The sequence below is a fragment of the Glandiceps talaboti genome, chromosome 8 (genome assembly GCF_964340395.1).
Source record: "Glandiceps talaboti chromosome 8, keGlaTala1.1, whole genome shotgun sequence".
Classification (NCBI taxonomy): Eukaryota; Metazoa; Hemichordata; class Enteropneusta; family Spengelidae; genus Glandiceps; species Glandiceps talaboti.
The window spans coordinates 15,088,554-15,107,313 of record NC_135556.1 but is presented as its reverse complement, the minus strand read 5'-3'; the positions used below and the strand labels follow the sequence as shown (position 1 = coordinate 15,107,313).

The 18,760-nt window shown below is 35.1% G+C and overlaps 1 protein-coding gene across 1 annotated transcript; it reads right to left on the bottom strand.

Annotated features, from left to right (window-relative positions):
- Nucleotides 1-249: 249 nt before the first annotated feature.
- On the bottom strand, nucleotides 250-18,534 carry LOC144438451 (palmitoyltransferase ZDHHC20-B-like). Its single transcript, XM_078127477.1, has 11 exons — nucleotides 18,419-18,534; nucleotides 16,474-16,500; nucleotides 15,168-15,262; nucleotides 14,411-14,531; nucleotides 13,455-13,524; nucleotides 12,416-12,569; nucleotides 11,567-11,699; nucleotides 10,908-11,037; nucleotides 8,758-8,922; nucleotides 8,053-8,201; nucleotides 250-3,765 (listed from the first exon to the last, which is right to left on the bottom strand). The coding sequence occupies exons 1-11, from the start codon at nucleotides 18,528-18,530 to the stop codon at nucleotides 3,701-3,703; spliced, it is 1,221 nt and encodes a 406-aa protein (XP_077983603.1). The 5' UTR covers nucleotides 18,531-18,534; the 3' UTR covers nucleotides 250-3,700.
- Nucleotides 18,535-18,760: the final 226 nt, after the last annotated feature.

The window sequence follows — 18,760 nt, the reverse complement described above, 5'->3', positions numbered from 1 at the left end:
TGTGTTTTGTGGAATCTGAAATTGTAGGACTTGCCTTCTAATAATGTCATCATTTCTTAAACATTTCCCAGACCTAATCAATGATCCGGTCAATTTATCAGCCTTTCATGTATGAACAATTTGTAGGGAGGGGAGGCAAACTACGTCAGTACATCCACATACATAAGGGTCTCAATTATCTACAAGGAGTGTCTTGAAAAATGACATCTTACATTTTTGAGGTTTTATAAAGTATATAAAGGCTATTACTCAAATGAAACGATCAATTTAATCAAAAATCAAAAGTGGGAAAATACATTGCAATATCTACATGCTGTTTTGTCTTCATGTTTAGCTATACAAATCTCCATAATAAGAAGTGTACAAAATAATTTCTTTACAAGGACGACGTGGTATTCAATACCATTGATGTGGTTTCACAGTAACTACATTAAATGATAAACCTAGTTCTTACAAACTGTATTTATCAGGAATTCTGTATAAAGACAAACAAAACAATTGGGTCAAAGAGTGATACAAATTACACGATTACAACAGACATACTTTTAGAAATAAAAATAAAAAACACTGAGTCTCACATTGGTTGAAAAAAAATCACTGCATACATGTCAAAGTGTGGCTGTTTAAGTTACAAGAAAACCTAGTCATTGCGATTATTTAACACGGATGTTGGAAATATTCAACTTTAATCTAGTCGACTTGACTGAAACATTTTCTGCTGTGATTATATTAACAATCCCCCATTTGTGCGGAGAAATAAAGTTTCCATAGCAACAAATTTTTTTTAGTCTCCTAGAATGTCACACAGGGTTGGCATTCAATAAAGTCACAATCTATTTTGCCAAAACTGAATCCTCAAATAATCCAATATATGTAATGACATGACTGGCCATGTTTCTAGTTCACAAACTTATTTGAACACACCATACAGAAAACGTCTGTTAGAGGGCAGCACACTGATTGGAGTAATACCGGTAGGACTCGTACCACTACATTCAGTGAAAATGTCAAACATTTCAATGTCTACTTCTACAAATAAAGTAAAATTGAAAAAAAAAACTGCAATCTGAATTGCTTACTACTTTTCAATACTATTAAGAAAATTCTCTGTAATTTAATCACACATTACTTGGATCACAGACCCTCCACCAACGTTGGTGGAGGAGGGGCTATGCTTGGATCTAGATTGGCCAAAATAGAAGGCACTTGGGTATCTCTCACTACGCACTACAGTCGTATTACAAGCTTTGAAAACAGTAATTATTGGGAAGCAAACTGATATATAATATTTTTTACAACCTTTTGCACTGCATGCTTTAATTTTTTATCAGATCTCAAAAGTCCAGGTAAGGATTTTTGGTCACTAGTTTGAGTTGTCAACAATAAACCAATCTACTTCCTTTAACATGTAACCATATTCACCTAAAACTATCGTTATCTCAAAAAATCACTTAATTCTTGGGCTCTAAAGTGACTCGTATCTTTCTACAGTTTACACTATATCTGTGACAAACATTCAGGTACAGGATGAAATCTTTGAACTGCTGATATTACCAAAATAACATAACTGACAAAACAGAAAAAGAGTTTACATTGCTTTTTTTTCCTAAATAAATCTGTAAAGTGAAATAGTTTCAATACTATACAAGAAATTCTTCCTACTTCAACTGTGTCTTTGTCTTTGTTCATGTAAGTTGATGTTGACAATCAGTAGCAAGTGTAGCTTCCTTGATATCAAGTTAGTTTCAATGTACATGTCAGGAACTATTACCACATGAATGTCAACACAGGGGGTGATGTGAAGCTCTTACAAGGTTACCACTGATTGGCAAAACATACATATACTTTATCACTCATTAACAATACAGCCAACTGATGTACTTGCCTTCTTAGTTTTCTAAACCAATCAGAATGAACCTTATGAAGTACTTCATATTATTGGTTACACACACCCAACTAACAGGCAGTATAGATGGTTCAAGACAAGCTGTAACTTGGAGAGTATATACTTTAGGCCAGTCATTTTCCTTTAAATAATCAACATTGTCAGCGCAAACAAAGTTAACTTTTTTAAAAACTGCTTTACCTGAAGTTTGCTTTCAGTCACAAAATATTAATATTTGATAATCATGTACTGAGCATCTTTTTACATTTTTAATGTTGGCAGGAGTTTTTAATTCAGTTTTAGTGTTAAAGGTCAACCAGTCATTTTGAATACACATTTGTCATACCATACATGCCAACAGTCTGTAAATTTCTTCACTCACAATGGAGAGTTTACTTTTGCAGTGAAAAACAATCTTCAACAATTTGTTACCAGATTTCATTTTCCCAGTGTTTCTACATTCAAAGCAAACTACATTTTTGGGAACAGTTTGAAATTCAGAGATATTCTACAACTTTTGAAATATGTATGAATCAACACTGATCACAACATAGATTCTGAAAACTTTGAAAATGTGTGACTGGACAGCTCAAACTGAAGTACACACTTTGGACTGACTGACCAACAGATGGTCCCTTGACTGACCTAAAGCAAATACATAGAAACACTAACTAAGCGGTCTGCAGCAAGCATTGCCAAAATATTGATACTGTTATATCTTTATACTACATTTATACACTTATAACTTTTTGACTTTCTAGTAGTAACTAAAATCTCACTATCTGACGACGTTATGCTCACAACTACAAATTTACAAATAGTATAAAGACATACTGTAGTTAGAGTAGACACCAAAATATTTGTACTCTTGGCAGTAGAAAGAGACTTTAAAAAAAAGTGTAAATTATCATAATCTATACATTAGCCTGTTGTCAGGTAAATCAAATTGGAAAGTAGATCTTCCAAGTTGTCTTTCTATATATACTAGTATATGGATGTTGACATGATGAACCTATTTTCATTAGGAAACAATTATTGTAGTAACTACACTTCACTAGATATTATTTATACTCCCCCTTGTCACACATTCGCACCTGCATTCAGTAAATTTAGGAAACCTCTTTATGGATAAAATTCAGTACATTACATTGAATAAATGAGGACTTTTCAAAAGAAATTAAACAAAAAGTTATTAGGCCAAATAAAAAAATAGCATGTTTCAGATAACCAGACCGAGCTTAGTTTCAGCTCCCCAACCCTAAACATTTTTTTTTTGCATGCAAAAAAGGTACAATGGTAATTACTTCTATGTACACCATCATGCCTTTGTCTCATCTGTGGTTACTTTTTTTTCTAAAAATTCATATTCCAGAGAGAAACCCGGTCTTTTTAAACTACAACAGTAGAGTCTGGGGTCATGGGGTCAAAGCAATTTTTAAAATATAAAGTAAAATAAAATAAAATTCCGACCTACCTACCCCCTAAGTCTTGTTATCGGAAACAAACATTGCTATTTTTATTTTGCCTTATCAAAGCAGAATCATCAAAGAAATCCAACATTTTTCATGGAGCTTTAAATATGACTCTGGATATGTATGTATGCACACCGTGTCATCTGAAATACACTATTCAACTACCCATCACCAGTAACGGTGGTTCATTTGTTTTTCCCTATACGTTTACCCCAAAAGGCTTTGTACAATATTCAGCTATTAGCTACTTATTTTACATACAATTATTCTACTTTTACAAAAAAACAATGTATAAAACTGGGATAGTTTGGTGTGGTAGGATTGAAGTCCATCTTCTGGTTGGCTATGCAAATCTGTCAGTCTGTGATGGACTAGGGGCATCTTCCTCCATTCCTGTATTAATTGCACCTATCAAAAGATAAGAGAAAAGATGTGAGATTATAGACTTGTTATACACTCTATGAGTATTTTAGGACAGGTAATTATGCCAGTACATTTCATACTTTCATACAGAATTATCAATTACTAAAATATAGATTGGTCTTTTTTGCAATCATGCACTTGACATGTTTTCATACTTTGTATGACAGAAATGATTACTACAACCCATGAAAAAAACACCAGTGTGTTTGTTTGCTTGACTGAAGTGAGCTAGGGAAAGACTTCGTGCAAAGACAGATAAAAACAACAATACAACTGGTACAAAATCAACACAGGGTACCTTTGATGTAGGTTTGGGTGATGTTTTGACCAGTTTGTCTATATCTGTGTAAGTCATAATGTAACAGTAACAGATGTACTCAATGTTATAACGTGTAGTGTTTTATTAGTAAACAGAGTCATGGGATCTGGACGACTCTAGTGTTTACGCTTTGATAAGTTATCCACACTAATTACATTGTATGTCATTACATGAATCTTGTCTCATTCCTGCTTACAACAAGCAAGCAAATGCACCAGTGTTTTTTGCGCAGATTGTAGTTGTTGGTTTCTAGTACATTGATATAATTATACACAAGAAATCAAGTATGACTGGTTGGCTTTATAAGGTTAAAGAGATCAGTGTATGGTACAAACAATGGCAATGTCTAGTTACATACACCTGTGACACCACAACATCATGTCTGAGAACAAAGTAACTTTGTGTCCTATAAAAACATCTCCACTTTAAGTACCTATAACTACCCTACGCTATGCTACATTACCTACTTACCTACCTACATACACATCCTAACATGCACACACATGTACATGTACATGTACACACACACACACACACACACACACCCGAACATGCACACATGTACATGTGTATGCACAAGCATACACACCCACATCAACATGTACACACATACACACACCGTATCATGCACACATGTACACATACACACAGTGACACAGACCCATACACTCGTACCCATTCTAAAAAAAGCCATCATCTGACTTTTTAAAGGGATCACTTTAGTTTAAAGTTACTTTATAATACTTCTACTTTTATGACAAGAAAAATAAATTTGCCTGCCAATAAAAATAATGACACCAATAGAGAAACAGAACGAAGTGTGATAAATTGTCTAATTTGATAAATTATAATATTTCCCCTTCATTACATTTGCACGTTTAGGAATACACTGGTGTGCAACTATTAAAAATGTGCAGGGGAAAAAGATGAGTTGGACTACAGTGAAATTTCTATTTCCAACATAGCCTTTGATTAGTGTAAACACCATTCATATGAAAATATTCTATAGGTTTCCTATGTGGAATAAGTTTTAGAGTAATTCAATAAAAAGAATATCCGATTATATTTTGGCACCTTTTCTGTACAGGAGTTGTACCATATGAAATCAAAGATACAAAAATGGTATAGAAGTGTTATAGGAATTGAAAGGGGAAAAGGCACCTTGTGAATTTACTGTGTTTAATAAGAACTAGGATGTGAAATGAGATCAAATGTGTTGATTTTAGTCACTTTCACTTATCCAGTACAGAGCTGACATCGATCAGAACTTAGGCGCAAGTGATGTACAGGTCTTGGTAGGGAACTTCCATAGGACATACTGCTTGTATTGTTATATATTCAACAATAGAAACAGTCAACACCAGAAGTTCCCCGACAAGGCCTTCATGTCACTTCTATCTCAAAACCACCAAACAATGTCTACGCTTCCATGTACTGGTGGTAAGTTCTAATCAATGCTGGCTCAAAGTCGACAACTGAAAGTTCAGACCACCAAGTGGTTTGAGGTGAAAGTAAATGAAAGCAATGCATTTCATCCAAGTTTAGACTGTAAGATACGTCATGATGTTACTCCCTCACTGGCCTCCGATGTGTGAGGGCGCCCCGTCATGGCGCACCTTACAGACTAATCCAAGTTAAACAGTGTGAATTCATGAGGTATCCTTTCCCTTTAATATATACTACAAGTCTTTTTCCGAGTCCAAGAGGAATTAAGTCTACAGCAGATTACAGCAGGGTACACTACATATGTAAGAAAGTGCACACAGAGAAGCAAGCGTGTCTATTACACTACAGACAATATTTATGATGCTACACAGTGAAAGCCAAAGGAACAGAAGACTGAACAACAAGTCACTGGTGGTGAAATGTACTGAGTCAACCTCTCCACCCCATGTTAAAACACCATATAGAGAACAATCCTATTGTTTTCATTGATGAGATCGGTTCATTTCAGTGAGAGGGGTATTTCAGCAGTGTGCTATTACTTCTGACGTGATTGGTATTGCCTATACAGAATGATCTGTTACATGGTAGTTATCAATGTTGACACAGATTACAATGGAGAAACACACGTAAAATCTAATACATATTGATTCAGATGTATCTTAAATTGGGCGTTGATGGAGCCATTCCAACTAGCCCAATATAGTGAACTTATTTCAACATATACGCTTTATATTACACTTTAAAAATACAACTAAGTACAGGAAACCAGTCTTAACTTTGCTATTAAAGTTATCAGAATATTCAGAGAGCTGGATGATGATTGACATGCTTTTAGAGTGCTCTATCTGGTGTGTATAAAATGGCAACATGAACATAATGACACTGCAAGCACCACTACCATTAGAAACTATGAGGGGAAGTCAAATGCTGTGTTTGCAGTTACTGGTGGATGCACACTGTGGATGGAGTACTTCAGTGATGAATCATGACACAGATCAAAGTTAGCACACGCGTAATAGTTGCTATGGTGACCATAAAGTTAGCTAAAGGTGATGATGACATGCGGTGCAAAGTACCACTTTTGTTACTGTTTACTTCAATGATATGGTAAAGAATGAAACACTGCATTCAACAATATGAGACAACATATATATTTGGTGTGCCTTTATCATTACATCACTATGATGGATGGACCATGGTTGACTTGGAAATGAGTGACAATGCAATGAGAGATACCCACAACTCAATGTGCTCAGGCAAGGTCAATGAACTTTTTCCTAGATCAGAAGAGATGATTACTGTCATGTGACTTGTTGTCAGGTTCAACTTCTGTTCCCATGGTGACTGTTGTGAAGCCATCTGCTTGCTCTGTGTGATTTTCGGTTGGATTATCATGAGGGGTATACTGAGCCGTTACATCACCTCTCCCTGTGTGGAGATAAAAATTAACAAAGACTTTGTTTTTCAATACCCATGTGCTTACTCCTACATGTATCTCTTCCAAAATACAGATAGCTCTATGCATAGACCCTCCACCAATGTTGGTGGAAGGTCTAAGTATGTACATAGCGATGCACACACAACACTTATTTTCCATGATACACTATTACAGTGACTTCCCTAGGAACTCGTGAAGTTTGATTACACCAATTTTGTTAACTGTTTCTTGTACTGCCATGCATCTGGCAGACACAATGACAAGTTTTACTGTCCTTATTTTCTCTAATCTGGGGTGTCCTCACGCAATAGTCTTTATCAAATGCCTGAAAAGTTAGTGACCGGAATATGACATATTGAGAGCAAAGAAAGTTGGTATGACATACAACCAGTGAAAGGTGAGCAGTTACAAATGGAACTTGTTACAAACAGGGAAAATAAATAAATTGATTAATAACACTTTGGTCTTTGCACAGCTAGCTGGAAGTACAGTGACTTGTTTTGGTGTGATATAACTTGATAATTTGTTTGTGAATGTCAGCTATTATATAAATCGGCCATGAAACTGTTCTTATCAAACCATGATATGTAATAAAAGTCTCCAACATGCAGTGCACAGTGCAAAGTGTTATGAATCCATTTTATTTATTGTTTGTAACTGCTTGCCTGTCACTGGTTGTAACAGAAATATATATTAGTACCAGGAAAATAATAATTTCAGTGTTTATAACAAGGTACAGTCTATTGTTGTGTGGGGACAGTGACTACTGTAGTGTTCTATCGTTATCAAAAAAAATTTGTTTGAAAAAAATAACACAACAATCTAAATCAGTGTGCACCAAAAAAGAAATAACCTTTCCAAATAAATAACTTTTTGGGGGTATTATCTACAATCAAACTTAAATATATGAAAAAACTCATTATCAAGAAAAGATATACTCAGAAATATTAGTATAAAAGAGAAAACAAGAGGAAAGACTTCACATGGGAAAGTTGTCAGCAGTGATTGATGGGGATGAAAAGAAGAGAAAAAAAATTCTTTTGCCTGTCTTTCTGTGAGTCCTTCCTACCTGTGTTATTGATATCAATTTTTATACTGTCTTCGTTGTTAGTGGTATCACTCTCCATACCTTCTTCAGCCCATCTTTGTCTCTCTGCCAGCAGGTGATCCGAATCTTCACTCTCTGTTCTTGTGGGGAAGCTCCGGCCATCTCCTTTGCTGTAAATATAAAATGATGATGAGTGGTTTGAATGAGTACATATAAACATATATAAATCCATTGATGTTACTTGACAAAATAACTATTTTTTGTCAGTAATTTCCCAAGCTGCCAAGCAACAATTACTGTGTTAAATGCATTGATCTGCATACACTGTGTAGACCTCTCAGAATCTGCCACTTGAGTGCTCTTTAAGATTATAGGGTTAAAACTTGTAACAATGTTACTGCAGTTTCCATTTTCTGTTTAGGAAAACACAAATGACGAGTTGAAATTCTCGGAATCAAGCATTCTCCGTCACCGCTAATCTACAATAACAAAACAAATCTATTAGTACGGGGTTCATGCATTAAAGCTGCTGGTAGGTGTCAATCTGTGTGAAGGGCATGCAGGTGACAAAGACTTTAATGCATTTAAAAGTCAGTAAACTGAAGCCATCACCATACACCTATAGTACAATAAACAAATATTAATTATCACCGTGACTATAGCTCACCAGTATAAACCCTATATAGAAACAGATGCATTATACAGTTAGTTAGATGACTTCCTAACCTGTCCGTGTCCGTGGGAAATGTTATACAATAGCTGAGAGCACATTCTGGTTGTAACATTGCCCTGTCTTCTGGTAGTGTTGTTAGTTGTTGTCTTGGTACATTGGCTAGTAGATAATCAGTGTCTGTAGGTATTCTCACCTGGTACACCACACCATCACCTTGACTGTAATGGGTTAACCAGATATTCAGCATGCATGAAGACTATGAGAACAAGCTGAATATGAGCAGGGTTCATACACTTTTAAGAGACACCTACCAGTGGCAGAAAGTGAGCGAAATCTGACAACATTTCTCAGACTTTTTTACCAAGGTTCCCAAACAAAAGTAAAATATAGCATATGAGAAATTATGCCAGATTTACATGATTTTCTCCCTTTTCTGTTACGAGGTTGCCAAACCTTAGCAGAAATACCGCTGGTACATTACCGTAGTACTTCCAAGAATGGTTTAGACAAACTTGTGTCATTTTTAGGGATGTTTTGCAGAGCACCAGGCCAGAAGATCAAAATTTGACTTGTCATGATGTTTTGGTGTTTTACAATTTTGGTGTTTTACATTTACAAATGTACTGCTCACCCTGTAGATTCATTTTCCACAAATTTAATAAAATTTTCCGGGAGTGTATAAACCCTGATGATGTCACTTTGCCAAGGAATATTGGCATGTAGCAATGGCACTTATTGTGCACAGGATGCTACACATACCCGAGACAATACCACCTACCACTATTAGCTAACCATGCAGTTATATGTGTATATGACAGAGGGCATCCACCTACATTGTTCCACTGACCATAACATTGGTGTAACAATTCTAATCTCACAAGACCCAGGTATCTCAGTGTTTTATTTCTTATATAAATCTCTCCGACACCTGGAAGGCATTCAGAAATTAGGCCACCCTCCGAATCAATACTTTTATTGGATATTCATACTAAACCCAGAGATACTTGGCCCTTTTCTTTTCTATCACACATATCTTTTGACCATAACTGGAGGTGTGAGCAACATGTGTAAACTGACTGATACCAAACATTTATTTCATTGACTCTTGACACAACAGCTGATATTGTTATAAAGGTGGCCATCCATACTTAATTCTATGTTTGTCGTCATAACACGTTAAAAATGATGGGTTGGTCGGTTAGTTAAAAAAACTACAAAAAGTAAGTGTATGAGTACCTGTTGGTGATACTTTCATTTCGTAACTGAGCTTTCAAAGTCTGGATGACATACATATGACAATAAAAGTCAGAGGGAAAATTTGAACCATGCTTTTTATGGAACTTCCCGAATTTCAGCAATAAGCAATAATTTTCGCTCAGATACACACCCTTGACTTTGTGATTTTTTTTCTAATAATCCTGTCATAGAGGAAGTAATCTTATTTAAGAATGAAGAAATATCGGGTTGGTTGGATCAAGAAAAGTACAGAATTAAGAAAGGCTGCCCAAAGGCAAACAGAGAGTTTCTCCTGGATATAAGACTTTAAACTTCCTGTAAATGTACTTAACAAAACATTACACTAAACATGCATTGGGGGAAAAGATGAGTTTATCAACGTTTCCTTTATTCTGCTGTCCTGCAATAAAAGAGCTAGCTTTTGTTATGGAAATTGTTTGGATGTTGTGTTTATACTGATCCAGGACTCTCCTTGAATAGAGGATGGTATTTCAACTCTTTTGATATGTACTGAGAAAAGACTGTGTTAATATTTGCCAAAAAAAAAAAAAAAAAAAAAAAATAACAAGAAATTTTTCTGATGTTCTCCTTTCATTCACAGCACATGAATAGTACCAACACCAACTATTACACTTATTGATTGTAGAACAAGTGTCACATGATACAAATCACCTTATTGTAAGGGAGTCATACCCTATTCATACCCGAAACCTCACCCCAACCCTAACTCTGTATAGCCTGAACACACCATGTCACTATTGTATAGTTCATTCCTTTGTTGTGAAACCAACATTACCTACAGTTCTAAATCTGTTCAAAAGATGTAACAAAGTCCTTAAGATATCTTCCTTTGTGTGTGTTTAGATTCATGCAAGTTTTAGGTTTTCATATATGTCACTGTGAACGAAACAACATATATTATGTACAAGTAGTTTCCAAGACAACAGGGTTAAAGTTCATATCTCACCTTGTAGTCAGTGGAAACAACCACATTCTAGTGTTATCACCGAACACTTCTTTGATATTATCTGTTTTGGTGCCAAGGCTGAAACCATCTTTGTCTGGACCTGTGCGAAACACTGGCGTTCTAAAGGACTCTGTGAAATAATAAGTATATAATTTTAGGACCAAAATTAAACACCAATACATCAACACAAAACAACTCCAACTGTTAAACATACCTTGAACTGTTAAAGTGGCCATATGGATGAGAATTTGGTATTTATTTTGGATTTTTATTTGATAAAACAGCTTCACTATGTTTTTCTACTTGAAAAAATAATGTGAAATAACATATACCAAGTCTATGTTCACAACTCAATAAACGGCAAAACATTAAACAATGTGTAAAATGTTTGTTATTGTACGTACAATAACAAACTTTTTGCACTTTTTGCATCTTTTTGCAATGTATTGAGTTATGAACATGGACTTGATATATGTTATTTCACATTATTTTTTCAAGTAGAAAAACTTAGTGAAGCTGTTTTATCAAATAAAAATCCAAAATAAATACCAAATTCTCATCCATATGGCCACTTTAATCACTTGTACAACCTAGTTATGATTTGGTAGGGCTCAATCACAGAAGATCGTTAGCATTGCATGAAACATGAAGTAACTCACCTAGGGTAGTTTTGTTCACCGAAACCAGGTATAAATGGTAACCTAACAGTGACAGTAAACTGAGGGCAAACATAGCTGCCGCAAAGAAGAGGAACAATATGTGAAACTTGCCGGCTGATTTACCCAGTGAGTTCTGAAACACATAATAAAAACATTCAAGCTGTGTTAGTACTTCTGCACTGTACAAACAAAGGAAAGAATGAAGGATTGACAGAATTCACATCACTAAGTTATACTTTATTATTTGTCAGATGACCAATGTACAGTTTTTCTGATGAAGATAATTAGTCTGGTACATACAACTAAAACATCGAGGGCTTGCTGAACGACTCTGCATATCATGCACATTTTATGTTCCCTAAGAACAATTTAGATAGATAAGAAACAGGTTTCCCACAGACTACTCAATACAAATATAAACAACATCATCCGACCCCTACTAATACACAGACACACACATCATCCTTGGAACAAACAAGCTATCGAAAGTCATCACATTGCAGGCTCAGATTTTGACACATACAAGCGTATTGATTCAAAGTTACAGGTGATATGTGTGTGCCCTTACAGTGCCTGCTTGTTGGCAGGAGTGTGGTGTTGTTTATATTTGTAATGAGTGGTCTGTGGGAAGCCTGTTTGTTATCTAACTAAATTGTTCTCGGGGAACATAAAATGTGTATGATATGCAGTCGTTCGACGATCCCTCGATGTTTTAGTTGTATCCCTTTCTAAGAAAACAAAACTGAGCTGAATGATATTGGCGAATGACTACCGACATACTAACATGTCATTGGCTATCAAATATCATATTTTGCAGGACATAAGGGGTATACACAAAATCATACTTACACTCCAGAACTGTACAAAATACTGTGCAGCAGTGCAAGCCACATAAAGACAATACACCAGGGCATACAATAGGAAGAGGATAAAGAATTTATAATTGCTGTAGCCCACACAGTTGTTAACCCACGGACAGTGGTGATCCATCTTTAGCACACATCTGTTGACAGACAGGATATTTACATGTATTCAATTGGGTTGTGTATCATTTTAATGGTGCACTAGCTGTAACCATACACCCTATGGGTCTATGCTGTAACTGCTATTATTTTTCAATATGGCAACAAACAAATTAATATATTTATAGAAAATTATTAAAGTATCCATAATTCGATACTGTACATGTTCATTTAATGTTTATTTTATCCGTACATAGTACAGTAACAGGTTGATATCTTTATATTTATTTATTATCAATCTTTCATATACAGACACCATTTCAGTGCATTAGCACTGTTCTCCCAATGGAACCTGTTGCAAGATTACGTACACAGAAGAAAAAAAAAGAAAAAAAAAGGACACCCCAGGACAAAAAGTTACACGCGCACAGTGTACTTTAAAAGATATCCATCCACATTACCAGACTACATTCTTGATCGTGTTATGGATGCTGATTTTAGAGTGCAAACCCAATAATCAATTGTGTGGATTTATTGACCCATTATAGTGTACAGCACTACATAAAGTAGTTCAATACTATTCAAGGTGTACAATATTATGAGTAAGCCATTACATCTAACAAAACAGTTTCAAAAAAAAAAAAATGTTCAAGTTGCAGGTAGAGCAGTAACTTGAACATGTGTGTAAACTATCAGGTATAAGACTTAACTGTAAATGGGGAATTGGTAGACACAGTTTTACTGCTACTGACACAAATAAGTGCTCCAAATTTCAAACACAATTTTCCATTCAAGTACAGACGTCAGAAGGTAATCAAACTTACTGTACCAAGTCACAACATACACAAAATGGAGCCTGAATTAGTGGAGTGTTTATTTAAACATTTTCACAGCAATATCTTTACGTAGATGAAATAAAAACTTACGATTGACACACTGAGCAATGGTGACATCTGTCTGGCTTGATGGCTTTACAAATATCACAGTATCTTATTCCTGTATACAAAAGACAACACATCAAAATGGTATCAAATGTCATATTTAATATATAAATCTACTATTTTAATTCCATATATTTTCATCAATATCACATAGTGTACATACATTTGTTGCTTATGATGAAAATACCAATTCTCAATACCTGCAATAGCATTTTACCTCATGCTAGAGGGTCAAAATAGAACGAGAAGGATGACTTATTCTTAAGCGTGCCTATAGTAATGCATATGAAGTGCATGGAGCAGAAGTTATGGTGTCAACCAAGAAATCGAACGTTCATTATTTTTGTGATGCACCTAGGCAGTAATATTCTATTTCAGGTACCAAGAATTGGATCGCATTTTGTGAGAATCATATGGGATGACTTGATGGACACCTACCTGTATAAAATAACTAGTTGTGCATTATCATGGCTGTATTATCAACGTGTAAGTTAAGAATAACTTGTCTTTGTGACATGAAAGGATCGTGATATTGCTCTCTGAATAAAATAAGAGTCTGTTTAGACAGTCAAATTGATGTGCTGAAAACGGTCAAACCTGTAAATTAGTTTCAAGCAGAAAGCCTTACTGTCCGTTTTTACTTCTAAGGGTACAATGTATATTACACATTGAAGGGCACACATAGTTTGAAAGGTCCAGTCATTGCTCCGCTTATGTAACCATTCACTACCTCACTACCCACGTGGTTGAGCATATTACATAAGCAGAAACAAGGACTTGATCTTTCAGGCTAGCACACATGCCTCTCTTTCAAGACTGAAATACAGAAAATTTTGTAAATAATTTTGTCAATTGTAACTTTTGGTGAAGAAGACGAATAATTACATTCCACACAGTAAGAGCAATGCAACTCAAGTACTGGATAAAATGCTAAAGCTCACCTCCTGCAAGTGTTCTGGTACAAACTGGTAAATTCTTTGCTATACGTTTTAATATTTCATCCTGTCGGTCTCCTCTCTCTTCATTTTCTAAGGCTTCCAAATCTGGCTTTGATAAATAAAACTGCAAAGACAAATGACTCATTCAGATTCAGAGTCTAAATATAAATATCATATTGCCAAATGCTTGTAGTACAAATTTTGGATTGGAAACTCAAGTCTTCACACATCACAATAGAACTGTCAAAAACTGCTGGGTGATGACATTTCATCAGTTGAAAGGTATGAAATAAATGCATGAATGGAATTTCCCCATTCATTGTTCCATCCGTTTCTTTTGATCATCTATTTTTTTTCTCCTTTTCTCTTGACATGTGAAGTCTGCCCAACATTTAGATCTAGACATTCAATCGAGTGTGACTATGATTCTGACCATGCTGACAGGTATCTCCATTATTCTCAATGTAAATGAAATTTTTCCTAAAATGTGGGGGAAATTCTAACATTTCGAATTGGATCCTGGGTCTGATACTAGCATCTACCCTTGGTACATGTTGGTGGACAGAACATATTCAAGCTGTGGACAATGGAACCAACTTCATTCTTTGCCAGTAGTCATTCTTAACCTAACCCTGGTCAGTACTCTGGTGATTTTCTTCATGTTCACAAAATATTGTGAATAAGGTATTACTTACTGTTGTAAAATATTTTACAAGATACCTGTCACTATACTAAATATGACTTCTATTGATATACTTACTTCTTTTGGAATTACACCAATAGGTTCAAAAATTGCTCTGCCATAGGACCATAAGAACATCACCAGGAAGAAGTGATAAAATATTATATACAAAACTGAAAAATAAAACAAAAGAACTATGTTAGTTCAGTGTAAGAATTGTGGCATCAATCAATCAAACTATATTTGATAGCATTCTGGATTAAAAATTATTCATTTGAAAATTTCTGAAAATACACATCGTCATTGTTACTTTATTTGAGGGGTTTGTGTGTGTGTGTGTGTGTGTGTGTGTGTGTGTGTGTGTGTGTGTGAAAAATCAGTTTTACCTGATACCTTTCCAACAAAATGTACAAACAAATCTTAACTTACTGATCTTTTGCAAAAATTTAGTAAATCTGAATTGCATTTTGACTCTAATAAGTACTGTAGTTGACATTTTACAAGCGCACACACACACACACACACACACACACACACACACACACACACACACACACACACACACACACACACACACACACACACACACACACACACACACACACACACACACACACACACACACACACACAAAGCAGTTACCAAACTGTATATACATGTACCAAGGCTACTGTTCTGTGATTTCAAGAAGTCACACCCTATTTGCAAACAAACTAGAGACTATTAAATCATTTAATGGTACATGTATATGGCAGCAATGAATGATCTAAGATTACATCAATTCAAATATTATCTTTTACTTAATTATGAAATGAAGTCAAATTTGTAGTAATTATCACTAGCAGGAGATCATACCATAATTTGCTTGAAGTAATTATCACCAGCAGGAGATCAAAACATTATTTGCTTGAAAATGGTAACAGTAAACTATCATAATAGTGTACTGAAGTATACAGGCTGAATGTATGAATTCAGGAAACAAGCGACACAATGAAAGTTGTTTTGATTGCCTTTTGTCATAAAAAACTATCCATTATGATCAGTGTTAAATGGAAAATATATAGTTACATAATGTAAGAATGTTGAATGGTAGCCCTGTAATAAATGCTTTATTGTACTTTTTAAGCGTTCAGTGTTGCCACTGAAGTAGAATAGAATGTTGCAAGTATGATATAAAATCCTCCTTCAACACTTTTATAAAGCAAATAACAGAAGCATTATTGAGGTAAGAGAAATTAGAGACAAGGTGTTGTGTGTGTGTGTGTGTGTGTGTGTGTGTGTGTGTGTGTGTGTGTGTGTGTGTGCATGTGGTGGGTAAAGATGATACAATTTTTCATACATTCTGTACTGAATAGCTTTATAACCAGCATACACACAATCTTACCTTTTTCTATAATACTATCAACAGTCACTGAAATAAAAGAAAAAACAATCAAATATCAAAAACTGGTAATGTGATTTTTTCATTTCAAACTGAAAGCACTTATAGTATCCTTACCATATTTTATATTTCACTCTTGTTTACAATTTGTTATTTTGTGACTAAAAGGTGTTTCAACTACTGAAAGTTAAAGTCTATATATAATGCACACATACTCAATGCATAGAGAATTTTAGGAACTAAACTGTACTATTACACTGTGTTTGAACACCATATTAGTCTGTTACATCTGGCTATATATACATGTATTTATATGGTGCTTTTAACAAGAAAGGGGAAGCAGTCTGGTTTCTCTTACAAATAAAAACTGTTGCTGCAATTATGATGCATGAAAGCTGGAACAGTGTGAAAATATGTAAACACTAAGTAGAGTTTACAATCACCATGTCACAAGTGATGGGGGGAGGGGGGGAGGGGGTTTCCAGGACAAAATCTTAACTTACATGTACATGTACATTGTATACAAAAGGCACTGTGATATACTAGTATTCAATGACATGTAAATAAATGACTGGTGTTTGCTATCAAACAGGTTTTCTCTTCTCATTTTCTGTAATATGTGTAACATTTACTTGTATATTAGAAGACAAGTGTAAAGTATAAACCTTGTGATCGACATCAGTATACGAATAATCTACAAAAGTGTAGGTGCCGTCAATTAGATGCTTTGTTTGCCATCTGCATATCACCCACAACTTCAAGCTGAAATTGTGACTTATAAGACGTGTGACTTGACAAGCGTTCACTTTACTAGGCACTGGAATTGATGAATATGTAGCTAATAACATTTGTAATGGCTCTGAAGTGGACATCTTTCACTCACTAACCAAACAGCTTGCTTCACAAATGGGGCCATTGTGAATGAACACTGACAAATTACATGTACCTATCATCATCATCATTATTATTATGTATGGTTTGTAGCCTAAGTAAAATATATTATTTCTACTCAGTAAGTTGATATAGCTTTTAGTTATAGTTTTATTGTAAATGACCTAATACTGCCATTTACCAGAGTTCAATAGTTCAAACATACTATTTCAGGTTCCCCACCATGAATGCCTACATGTACATGTATAGGATGTCCAGTTAACATTTTCCACTGTCTTACTAGGGCAATTGGGCCCATATTCACATAGATTCCAGACTAAGTCAATTCTGAGATTGTCCCATACACTATGATACAGGAATCTTGACTTATGTCGTCTGTAAGCAAGACTAGTCTATTGTGTCCAAGAGTCAGAAAAATATGACGTAGCTTGAAACACTTGCAACAGTTTACATTTTGTATTTCTTGATGGCAGTAGTCTATCTACCTGACACAATGACAGTGCATGTGGCCTGTTTGGAGTAAACTGAGTTTTCTGATTCTACCTTGATGTCTAAATCTCTTATTCAGTAATCTTAAACAAGTTATGTGTCAATCTATCAAAATAAGAGCAAGCATGGATGCATAGTATTACTATTAGTGATACATCCATGGTCTGACTGAAGTGACAAACCAAACAAAATAAATAGTTTCACAATCACACCAAGTTATTTACAGGCTGTCTGGTGTAAGTTGTTACTCTTATCATGCAATAAAACTACGCGTCGTTTTATTTATTTTTCTGTTTTTTCACACTTTGCATACGTCAACTGCTGGACAAATAAGGATACATAGAGTTGTGAACACAGCTTGTATGGTGATGAATAAAAACGGAGGTAATAACTAATTTGGTCATTTCCTGCGCGGACTTTAAATATAGCCATTTATTTGATTGATGAAACCGAACAGTGTACTGATTGTTTGCATACATGTTCATAGATACATGACGTACATAAAAGCAGGTAAACCCTACCTCAAAACGTCACAACTCTCTCGAAAATACGATGAAAGTATACTTACTAAAACAAAGTTGTATGACATACGCATAATATGACCAGGCAACTATTGCCGCTATGAACAGTACCGGCACCCATTTGAACACCTTCGCACAGCAACAAAGTATCCCAGCCATTTTCTTTTTCAGTATTTTGCACCAAACCCATCACTTCCTTCTACGTCATCAGAACATGTTCTTTACAGAGCGCCCTCTTCTGGTCAAAGGTTGCACTCAGATGAAATATCCAAAGACGAGCATGTGATTTTCACTAATACGGTACAAAAACATAGCTAAATAACCATTCTACCAAAATGAAAATATATAAATAGGGATATTATATTGCTATGGCTTTAGGTCAAGCGGCT

Coding starts and splice junctions, on each gene's coding strand:
- LOC144438451 (XM_078127477.1), bottom strand. CDS start 18,530: ATGGCTGGGATACTTTGTTGCTGTGCGAAGGTGTTCAAATGGGTGCCG. Junction 15,263..16,473: donor TGATAGTATTATAGAAAAAG/GTAAGATTGTGT, acceptor TTTATTTTTCAG/TTTTGTATATAATATTTTAT. Junction 8,923..10,907: donor TTGTTTCCACTGACTACAAG/GTGAGATATGAA, acceptor AACCCATTACAG/TCAAGGTGATGGTGTGGTGT.